The sequence below is a fragment of the Aphanomyces astaci genome, assembly GCF_000520075.1.
Source record: "Aphanomyces astaci strain APO3 unplaced genomic scaffold supercont1.11, whole genome shotgun sequence".
NCBI lineage: Eukaryota > Oomycota > Saprolegniomycetes > Saprolegniales > Verrucalvaceae > Aphanomyces > Aphanomyces astaci.
In genome coordinates this window covers 874,273-885,454 of record NW_009798274.1, presented here as the reverse complement: position 1 = coordinate 885,454, position 11,182 = coordinate 874,273, and the positions used below count along the sequence as shown (strand labels likewise).

Genomic DNA, 11,182 nt, shown 5'->3' with positions numbered 1-11,182 from the left:
TTACACACCGCCCCTGGTTGAGCAGGCGCGTTACAATTGGCGAAGCGGTTCCATAACATGTGGTTCTAGTGTCGGCCCTCGCGGAGGAATGTCTTAAAAATGATAATCCAAAACTCAATTAATCATAAACACATGATTGGAAAGACACTTGCCACATGTCATTAAGTTACCCCTAGTACACCACTAATTTTAGTCAGATACTCATGTGAAAAATCCAGACTCCAATACCAGGGGGTGTTGGACCCGCCACCGAGAAAACGAAAGGTGGCAGGAAGGTAGTAGCTGTTTTCTGCAATTGGAGTTTGGTTATTTTGTTTGGTCTGGGGTGGCAGCAAGTACAAACCATATCAATGCCATGTCCGTTGAGGCTGGTACATAACGTTAGATGGAGAACTGAGTGCAAGCACCAGAAGGGGAGGATCTGGCAAATGTTCGAACTGTACAGTACTGGTGGGACATTGTGGCCAATGGAGCAGAGTAACATACTACCAGGTAGAGGTACCACATCAATCAACGGGGTCCCAAATCATTAAACTGCGTGGAGCGAATACATGATCGCTCCGCACAGTTTTACTTCACCATCAAGTGGCAATTGGGGAACATGCACTACAGTGCTATTTAATAACATGATACCTACCGGTTTGCTTGGATGGCGCGCCCTCATCATATGCATGACCACGAGGCCGTGCAGTGTACTGAACGTACTACACGTAGTACAGGAGTACTGTACAGCCCCCCTAGTATTGAATTGCGCGTGAGATCAGCTCTGATTTATCCAAAACACAGCCAAGCATTCTGATAACAAATTAGATCGAGGGTGGGGTTATTATACCCGGTATGTGTAATGCTATCTGGGGAGTCGCCACATGCAGCTAGCTTGGTGTCCTTCGATCTTGAAGGACTCACTCGACGACCAAAAGCGATCCACCACATCCAAGCACCACTCATCGAGACCATCGACGAGCTCGCCATAACACCGCTCCGGGACAGCGTAGGATTTCGAAGTACAATATATCCATCGTTCCTTGTACCACTGTACTACATTGCAATTCCTTGCGGTACCGTATAATGCGGCCATTGACTGGCATAAAGGGTGGAATGTGGATGCACTATAAATTGTTCACTATGAATTGTGTACTACAGTACCGTTATTCACCACGAACCATTGTACTGTACGGCCACCGGGGAGTCTGAATTAGCTATATCCATGGGCCAAAACCTGGCCTTCGACATGCGAAATACCACCCAGTCCTAGCGATGCCGTTCAAGGTCATTCCTCATTTTGCTGTTTCCCACCACAATGGTTCGCATTGCTCTCTTCGCTGCCCTCTCGGCCTCCGCCGCCGCCACCGTGTCCGTTCGCACCCTTCGTGAGTTGGAAACCTCCAGCACTGTCGACGTCCTCGTCCACTTCGACGGCGAAAGCGGCCTCTCCAAGCTCGATACTGAGTCATTGCCTCGTGAAGACCGCGCCCAAGCTGTGCTTAGCACGCTGCAGGCCGAATCGGCGATCGTCACGGCGGACGCTGTGGAACTCGCCAAGGCGGCTGGTGTGGAATACGAAGCATACTGGATTGCCCAGTACGTTTACGTCAAGGGTGCGTCCAAGGAACTCGTCAACCAGTTGGCCGCCCTCCGCAACGTGGTGAGCGTGGCCCCTGTGGAAGTGTACAAACTGCCTGAACTCGTCGAAGTGCCCGCCGACCTCAGCGTCCAAAACTCGACCGTGGAATGGGGTATCAACATTGTCGACGCGCCCAAGGCGTGGGCTCGCGGCAACAAGGGCAAGGGCTCCGTCGTGTCTTCCATCGACACGGGTGTCCGCCTCACCCACGAAACGTTGCAAGCCAACTTCCGCTCGGCCAACGGCTGGTACGAACCCTCCACCAAGTCCAAGCTCCCCAACGATCGCCACGGACACGGCACCCACGTCACCGGCACCATCGCCGGCCTCAACGGCATCGGTGTAGCCCCCGAAGCCAAGTGGATCGCGTGCGTCGGATGCCCCGCCGGCTCGTGCCCCCAAACCGACTTGTTGGCGTGCGCCCAGTACATCACGTGCCCCACCGACACGGACGGCAACAACCCCGACTGCAAGCTCGCCCCCCACGTGGTCAACAACTCGTGGGGCTCCAACCAAAACGGCAACACCTGGTACGAAGCCGCCATCCTCGCGTGGCGCAAGGCTGGCATCGTGCCTGTCTTCTCCAACGGCAACGCTGGCCCCAACTGCGGCACCGTCGGCTCCCCCGGTGACTCCCCGTCCGTGATCGGTGTGGGCGCCACGGACAGCGACGACGCCTTGGCCAGCCTAAGTTCCAAGGGCCCGGAACCCCTCCAGAAGCGCATCAAGCCGGATGTGTCTGCCCCCGGTCGCTCGATCCGCTCGGCTGGCTCGGCCTCCGACACCGCCTACGCCACCTTCTCGGGTACCTCCATGGCTGCTCCCCACGTTGCTGGCGCCGTTGCTTTGATTGTTAACGCCAACCCTGGTGCCACCTACGAAACTGTGTACAAGTTGCTCGCCAACACCGTCGACACGGCCACGTTGAAGCCCTCGACTGCCAACTGCGGTGGTGTGGACAACTCCAAGTACCCCAACAATGACTTCGGGTACGGCCGCATCAACGCCAACAAGGCGTCGTCGACCTCGTCCACCCCTGTGCCTTCCACCACCAAGCCCGCGTGCTAAATGCTGTAGTGTGCTACCAACTCTTTGTAAAAATTCAATACATTGTCTGTTTAACAGTAAATCCTTCCAACTTTGTGCTTGAAACTGACGAGCAACGTGGTCGCGGCTGTGGCAACACACTCATTCACGAGTGTCGCTATTCTTCATGCAATTTATCACATGAAGAAGGCGCAGTTTGTAGTACTGTACTGTATACTATTACTAGTAGTGAGGCGAAAATTCATGTGAACAACATGTTTTCATGTACTGGAACGAGTGACTTTGTACGCATACGACGGTTTTGGAAAATGCGCCAGATACGCTGTACAAACTATAAGTCGAAGTGATCGCTTATATAAAAAATATAGAAATGCTATACAGCCCTCGGGATGGAACAAGTCCTCAAGAGCTCTCTTATGACGTGTCCAAACGAGCTCTCTTGTTAAGTACCAGTACGTGGTACTACTACGTATTAATAGTATATGACTACTACTAGTATTAAAGACGTCTTGGTCAATCTCTTGTACTATGTAGTACTACGTAGTATTGATGAAGAGTGTAGTTCTGGAAGGAAGAATTAGGAAAAACCAACAATTTTGGCCATCTCTCCGTATCCGAATCGAAAGGCTTGTGAATCATCTTGCACAAACCTGAATACATCGATGAGTACCCCAAGTACGGAATAATTGGCCTCAAAACCATTCCCAATACGGGCGTGTAGAACGTTGGCGTCCTCTAGGACCTCGGACAGTTTTGGTCATATGTAGCTACTGTAGCTCCATGGCGCATTCCAAGTGAATGTTCCAACATACACTTGCTCTTTGTATGTTAACTTTGCTTGTGAATTTTAATATGGATAATATCGTTTTATGCAAATTTGAATGGAAATTATATCCCACAATAGACAGATTTCGCAAACGTCAGTTCTATTCTATCCGCATTCCAAACGATAGAACCCAGATAGGATACATCAAAATCAAACTCGAATTTCGCAAGTTATCCGCTGCAAACTAGTTCTATCCAGTTGATATCAGCCAATCAAAATTACATGTAGCTTATCACTGGCTAGCCAAGCACACTCTGAATGCTGTCCTGCCAAGAAATCGAGGTGCTTCTTAAGCAGCGGCGCACCAGCAAGCTTCGCCAGCGGCTGCGTCTACTTCGGTTACTGGCATGCGTTGTTGAGCGACCCATCACCCTGCAAACTATCACTGACGCCGACTCCCGATTGAAGTTCCGATTTGACGTCGCTGGCGTCCAACGCCTTGTGGTCGCCCGAAGTTGTTGTGACATCGTCCCGCGATCGCTGTTTTGCATCGGAAGCTCTATGTATCACGCTCTACCGCATGTCCTACCCTCGCCGCTACTACGACATCATGGCGACGTTTGGCCGGTCACGAGAGTCTATTTGTCGTATCTTTAACGACGTAATAGCTTCTCAATCGTCGTTCCAAGACTCGTGATGTACTCCGCTGTCGTCAAGACCAAGGGATCATACATGGACAACATCTTTGGGTTTATTGATGGCAGCAAGTTTGAAATATGCCGCATCACTCAGAAGCGCGACCGTTTTGCATCAAATTTTGCCGACCTGCAGCGGTTGATCTACAGCGGCCACAAGCGCAGACCTGCCTGAATTTTCAGGCAGTGACTGCTCCAGACGGACTGTGTGTGCACTTTTGGGGGGGCGGTCGAGGGGTCACGACATGACACCACGCTCTTGCGGCTGAGCAAACTCGAAGCGTATTTGGACGCTAGGCGCGATTTATTTCGCGACTTTTTGGTTTATGGTGACCCGGCGAATGGCGTGTTGGAGTGGATTTGCTCCGGCTACAAAGGCAGTGATCTGGACGACAGAAGGAACGAGTTTAACTCGTCCATGGGCAAAGTCCGCCAGTCAGTTGAGTGGTCCTTCGGGATTATGAAGAAAAATTGGGCGATGGTGGGATACAAGATGCAACAAAAAATTATGTTGCAAAGTGTGGGCAAGGTGATTATGGTTGCAATGTTGTTTACTAATTGCTACTGTTGTTATCACGGTGGAAATCAAATTAGTAGCTACTTCAACCTTACACCGCCATCTCTAGAGGAGTATTTACAGCTACCAAATGATGGCAACTAATAAATCGAATGTGTAAAAGTGTATTTTCAATTTAGCGGTGAAGCAAGTGACGGATGAGGTCCATCATGTCATCATTTCTATTTCTTTCGTCCTCGCGTTGCTGGATTCTTTCCATCCTGTCCTTTTCTCTTTCCTGTAGCTCCATCTCAAATTTATACTTCTTAAACTCGAGTCGCTCGTGTTCCAACGCAATTTCGCGCTCTTGAGTTTCGAAAATAGCCTTTCGTTTGCGACTTGCCACGTCGCTGTCGGTGGAATCGTCGCCTTCATTGGACTTACGGCGACCCCGCATCATTGCTTGCTCCCGCATATATCCCGCGGCGGCCTCCTTTTCGGTGGCCTTGGCGGCCGTCGTTGCTCGTTCGGCTTGCCGTTCGTCGCTGGCCTCGTCGAAGAGTTGAATCAACTCGTCCAGAAGCATGATCTTGCCTGTCTCGTCTTGTTCCACGCCGGAGAGGTACTTTGAGCTCTCTTGGAACTTCCTGTGGACCCGCAGCAATTGGTAGAAGCGGCTGGAGGCCTTCTTGCCGTCCAGCCCAATCCTGCCAAACCCATGAACTTGGCGGAGCTTGTTCGCCACCGCATCCCACGCCTTCGTTGTGTTCTTCGCTTGCTTGAAGGGCAGGTCAATGTTGACTTGAGTCAACAGACTCATGTCGTCGGCGTCGCTCCACCATTTGCGAGCCTGCTGGCCCTCGGTGATGTCGGTCGCAACCTCGTCATTCATGCCGGCGTCGTGCAAGACCAGTAGTGTTATTCGGATACAGCGGATAGCCACCTCGCCACAAATTCAGCGAGATTTGCAGCCGATACAACAAGTTTTTGCAGGTCGGTTCTATATTTATTCAGTCATATAGGATAGGATGTGGATAGAATAGAACTGGCGTTTGCGAAATCTGTCTAATCCATTTGTCCTTCGTAAATCGAAAAGTCTATATTGCTTTTTAGGAAGTGACCGAGTGATTTCCAAAGTTATTTACATTTTACCCAAAGACCGAGAAATATATTCGCTCACTGGATCATTGGTCAAGTGGTGAGATATTTACCAATGCATGTGTTTCAAACCAATGACTTGGTCACTAAAACATGACTCTGTGACTTCGAATTGTCAGTCGACAAATTCTAAAATGGCTCATCTTTAACTAAACACACAGTCACTGGTTTTGAGGCCAACTGTACTGCCCATACTGTAGTATATGTATGTACTACTACGAAGTACTAGTAGTGTGTATATACATACCTAACTGATCATGAAGCTTGAATAGTTTGGTTATGTGATGACATTTGTGTCAAGTGGTGCTTTTCAATGTGTTCACGCCTTTTGTCGCACCTTTTGTCAAGTCTCCCAAACTCTATCGCCTAGTCCATCAGTCTGTAAACGACTGAATATCACTTTCCGTTTTCCCCTGTCCTGAACACTTAGCTTGTCTTTGACACTGCGCAAAGTTGCTAAACGCCTAAGACCTACGCCTACCTCATGTTTCCTACATCGCGGCAGGTTATGAGCCTTCCTGCTTCGCCCATCTTCGCCTACTCCGGCATTCTTCTCGACGACGCCTACAAGTTCTATGCTGCGTGGCAGATCACTTTTGAAGAAGCGGCCATGACCTCAAGCTTCTTCTCCCTCTACACCAACGAGACCTACTGTCCTACGCACATCGAAACCGACGCCTACACCATCACGCAGGCCAAACTCCAAGACAACTCGATACGAAACGACGCGAAGTACTTTACATACTGTTGTGCTGGCGACGCCTTGGAACAGCGCCTTGCGGCAGTGAAACGCCTCGAACATGACTTGACGCACAATTTTGTACATCGCGGAGTCTCTCGCTGTATTACGCGTCCAAGCTAAGGTGTTTTCTTTCAACTCCTTCACGTATATCCTCCAAGAAGCCATCAGATCGTACGTCTCTGCCTTCTCCCTCTGGGCCTCACTTATGGCGCGCCATGAAGCTGGTACCCGTGGCCCCATGATCCTGTTTGCTAGTATCACACAACTCAAGTACACCGAGGATATCAGTGCCGAAACCCTCTTCATTACACTCGACGACCAGATCAACATGATCGAAACGGCAACCCTCGCTGCGACGCCGACGCTCTAACGGTTCGCGAAGGCCACGTGAAGCTTATCGAGCTCTTTTGAACCCTTTTATACTAAAACGCCTTTGCTGCAAATAAAGACGTGTGGGATACAGTTTGTCTGCTCGAGTTCAAGGCGCATGAGGGCAGCTCCGAATGCACGCCCATTGCCACCAAGGCCACTATCCGCCAAACCTTGAACATTGCCTCTCAGCGCACTCTGATGCTGTCGGATCAAGGCTCTTGTGATTCCGAATCCTGTCGACGCCGAGTTGGCGCTGCTATTCTACGACCCCTACCGCCTTGTACGCTACGCCTACCACCACCCAACCTGCGTCTATCTACACCGCAGCGGCAGCCCCTTCCTAGATCCACTGCCACACTCGTATTACCACAAGCATCATTTCAACTCCTGCTCCTACTGCGGTTCGCCTGAACACCGCCTTCCCGACTGCCGTACGATGCGCGATGACGACAGTCGGAGACGCATTCGTGCCGGTGTTCCCAAACACCATAACATCACTCCAGGACAGCGAAGTACTTCAAAGTGCAATACCACAATAAGAGCAGGCAACACTGATCCGAACGAAAAATGTAATACTACTGTATATTTGTACGACAACTTGTATGTCACGATATGCACAAAATGTTGTGATGTATACATGCGACGCTGGACATGTGGTATACCGGTACTGTATTATAAAGTTGACGTGCACAGTGCTGCACCAACTCATGCAGGTCGTACCCTTGAATGCAAACGCTATGGGTTCTACAACCTGTTAACTAAGTGTGAATGAAAAATATGCCGAATTTGAAGTCCTCTAGCCCACAAGTTTCATTTAATCATCAAGGACAGCTTCGTCGTATTACAGAACGTCTTTCTGATAAAGGATAAAGAGTGCTACCAGTATAACTGCCATTTTACAGAGAACGACAATCACTTGTCCGCATCAAGATTTCGGTGTCGTCGATGCCACCAGTGCCGTACATTTTTTCAAGAGACAATTGGCAAAGTTTGAGGAGGTCATTTCGAGGTAGGGTATTCGGAGGTGCCCATATTGAATGAGGCAGCCATGACGGCTTAAGTGCATTAAGAGATTCAGACACCAACTCACGTGCCCTCTATTCACATTTCTATTTAATATACACCGCCATTCAACGTGTTACCTCTACAAGGCTATCGTGATACTCGCATGCGCTGTATGTGCTACGAACGCGTCTCAGGTTCTTGTACGATGATGCAGCGGCATGCATGATCGTGCGTCCAGCTGCAGTGTTATCGACGTAGTTTTCGAACGACTTTAAAACATGAACACGTGAATCTATCGGCTCTCTTGTATCCAATATTACAAGCTATGATATGCGTTACTCGTTAAAAAGTAGCATATAGTTGTGTATGGATATGTGGTTATGTTTTACCGATGCAGTGTGATCACTTCTACTCGTGTACGTTGGTAGTGCCTGAAGCAATGCTCGACGGGCTCTCCCAATACATTGCGCATCCGCTACTGATTTGCGCATGGGCATGACGTGGACATTGCGTACTTGTTTTTGCAGTCGTTTAATCGACACGAGGACTGTGAGTCCGACTAACATGTGTCGTGAGTAAACGTATAACCAGTTGAACGTACGCATATTCAAACTTCCTAAAGTTGTGGGAATACACATGGCCCCCCACTCCTAAAACAATGCAGTGTACTGTACATGGCAGCAGCCTCGCCACGTTGGTTGACCAGCCCCGTGGAAAATGCCAACTCTACGGGGTAAAAGTCGTATAGTACATTTGTCAAGTGAACACTACGTACAACACCTTCTATCCCCTTAATGACAGCTGTGATATACACCCAGCGGAATGTATGCGGTGTATTTGCCGTGGCGTACTTACCTGCGGCGTCTTGGAAGCTCTTCAAATATCCAGCTTTTGCCATCCTACAGCAGTAGTTAGACTTGAATTTTGTTGAAGTTCCAACGTGGCTGTAATGCATTGCTCAATGTAACGACTTCTTGATTTCCTGCCGTCGCCGGGTAAGACAACACCGGCCACCTTGATCAAGTAACGACTGTCGTGTGAGCCGTCTTAACTCGCCCCCGAATGGATGCACTCATGCGGATGACGGCACTCGAGCCCACACTGAACACACTGAATCTCACGGATTGATGTAAGCTAGCACTGTTGCCTGCAGCGATCGTGTCATCTCCGTCCACGGCTTCTCCGTTGAGGAGGCGGCTGATGTTCTTGAGTAAAATGGAAGGTGACCCTCTAATTTTAGCAGGACCAATCATTATTGCGGCGATTGATTGAACGAAATGTATGAATTTATCAAGTTCGCTTGTGTGACCTTTGGTGACAAAACGAATTCGATGCAGCGCTACTTAAGGTGCTGGGTACGTCATAACGGGGACACTCCTTGTGCAGTTCGAGATCTCGCTGGCAGTAACAATCTCATGAACTCTACGTGTGATCTAAATCAAGGTGTAAGGTGATGAATTGCAACCAAAACGAGCTCGGCTGCGGTGTTTGGACGAGAGGGTGCGTTCCGACTTCGAGACAATGGTAGCAACCCAACGACACCATGAAGAATGGTTTAATGGTTTGATGCGAACTTTATCGACCATAGACGTAGTGGTTCCTTCGGTCATTCCATTTCACTCGGGGACACTTTTCATGTCGCCCACGACACGTTTGAAAATGAGAATGAAGTTGCCCGGGAAGAACGCGACTTCAACTTCAACGACGGCGTGGCAAGTAACGCCGACATCCTTGACGGAATGGATTACCAGACTGCCGACGACGACGGATTGAGCTCCGACAACATTACAGCGTACGTACATCAGTGTGTTAACCAATTCGAGAAATAATTCTCGCTTGTCCCCGGTATGTGGAATGAAATTGAGAACCCCTCACGTAGCAAATAGGATACCTGTACCTACTCCCATCGGCCAGTAACAACTTCAAGCAATTGACGTTTGGGGGGAACGCTGCTCATGTGTTCAGGATCCTGTACACTTTTGTCGACATGACAACGTGCGAACTCTACTACTGCACGACATGCCGCGCCACGCAACGCTACATATCGACAAGAATGGTGTTTGCACAGGCTGCGACTTTCGAAAGCCGCAACGATTGCGAGCTACAATGTGGGGATTCGACCGAATGTATTCACGTTCGGTGAGTTTGTTATAACTACTGTATCGCATGTGAAGTTGTAATAGGTCAGCTCAGAGCCTTGTCGTCAACGAACCAACGCCCGACGATGCTGACTTGGCAGCTATATCGCCAGGAATCCAATTCGTCCTGGATTATCACACTCATGGCGATGTGTTTGTGAGTGTGTGCTATAAACCAGGCCCGCTGGACAGAGTTGTTCTGAAGGTTGTTGGCCATGACGTGTGGGAGTGTCAGTCGTGTGCGGTGTCCCTCAAGTTCAGACATGTAACTGCATCGACCGAGGCGTGTGGGAACACGATTGGTGTACACCAAATACAATGGTGCAAAGTAAGGAGCTCGTGGTGGAAGACATCGTTCCACTTGCTACGTGCAAGATCAGCATTGACCAGGCCAAAACCAGTAGAGGTTTTCAATGCCTCGACCAGTCCGGTCATGGAATTGTGTTGCCCATCACCACAACGTTGCCCTGCACGTGTGGTGCATGCTTCGAGGATCCATCGAGCGTACTATTCAAGCAAGCCACAATGTATGTAATAACTTGCCATCAGCGTATAACAGTAGTGAACTACAGTAGATCTGTAGCGACGTCATTCCAGTGGCGTCATAGGGTTATCGACCAATCAGAACAGACGTCACTGTTGACGTCAGTTTACGACCAAGGTCGATTGGCGTGCGGCGTGCTCGGCCATGGACACCAGAAGTTCCTTCTGCAGAGCGCACGTATGTATAGCATTAGATATAGTATAGTCACAGTAGTCATGCATGTAGATGTAGATAACGCCAATCAATCAGTTTACAATTTCCTCTGCGTTATCAACTCTCTACAGTTGGTAGCACTTCCTGGTTGACAACAAGGACTTACTTCCAGGGGCATAGCTCGTAGGTTGTAAGGTTACTCTATCTAGCTCAGGCGAAGGTTCAGTTGCGACCTTTCACGGCGGCTAGTGTTGAGTTAGTGATCGCTCAGGTGTTCTTTTATTACGACGGCACTCTCCTTAGTATCCGGCATCAGGGTCGGTAGAGGTTGAGTCGACAGTTAATAAAGACATTTGTTGCGTGTGAAGTTTATTGTCACCGGACCCCCATTTTATGGGCAAGAACAAGGCGGCGGCGGAAAAGAAGCTCAAGAAGGCGGCGG

At 49.5% G+C, this 11,182-nt stretch overlaps 4 protein-coding genes across 4 annotated transcripts; 3 read left to right on the top strand and 1 right to left on the bottom strand.

Moving 5' to 3' along the window:
- The first annotated feature begins 1,106 nt into the window (after positions 1 to 1,106).
- Positions 1,107 to 2,753, top strand: H257_05960 (hypothetical protein). Its single transcript, XM_009830992.1, has one exon. The coding sequence runs from the start codon at positions 1,301 to 1,303 to the stop codon at positions 2,690 to 2,692; it is 1,392 nt and encodes a 463-aa protein (XP_009829294.1). The 5' UTR covers positions 1,107 to 1,300; the 3' UTR covers positions 2,693 to 2,753.
- Positions 2,754 to 3,755: 1,002 nt separating this feature from the next.
- Positions 3,756 to 4,307, top strand: H257_05959 (hypothetical protein; the record flags this gene model as incomplete). Its single annotated transcript, XM_009830991.1, has 3 exons — positions 3,756 to 3,835; positions 3,906 to 4,064; positions 4,127 to 4,307. 3 exons carry the CDS (start codon positions 3,756 to 3,758, stop codon positions 4,305 to 4,307), a joined length of 420 nt encoding a protein of 139 aa, XP_009829293.1.
- Positions 4,308 to 4,824: 517 nt separating this feature from the next.
- Positions 4,825 to 5,678, bottom strand: H257_05958 (hypothetical protein; the record flags this gene model as incomplete). Its single annotated transcript, XM_009830990.1, has 1 exon — positions 4,825 to 5,678. Exon 1 carries the CDS (start codon positions 5,518 to 5,520, stop codon positions 4,825 to 4,827), a length of 696 nt encoding a protein of 231 aa, XP_009829292.1. The 5' UTR covers positions 5,521 to 5,678.
- A 616-nt stretch (positions 5,679 to 6,294) lies between these two features.
- On the top strand, positions 6,295 to 6,898 carry H257_05957 (hypothetical protein; the record flags this gene model as incomplete). Its single annotated transcript, XM_009830989.1, has 2 exons — positions 6,295 to 6,606; positions 6,650 to 6,898. The coding sequence occupies 2 exons, from the start codon at positions 6,295 to 6,297 to the stop codon at positions 6,896 to 6,898; spliced, it is 561 nt and encodes a 186-aa protein (XP_009829291.1).
- Between the last annotated feature and the right edge of the window lie 4,284 nt (positions 6,899 to 11,182).

Bases quoted from the DNA above. Each gene is read 5' to 3' on its own strand.
- H257_05960 (XM_009830992.1), top strand. From the start codon at position 1,301: ATGGTTCGCATTGCTCTCTTCGCTGCCCTCTCGGCCTCCGCCGCCGCC.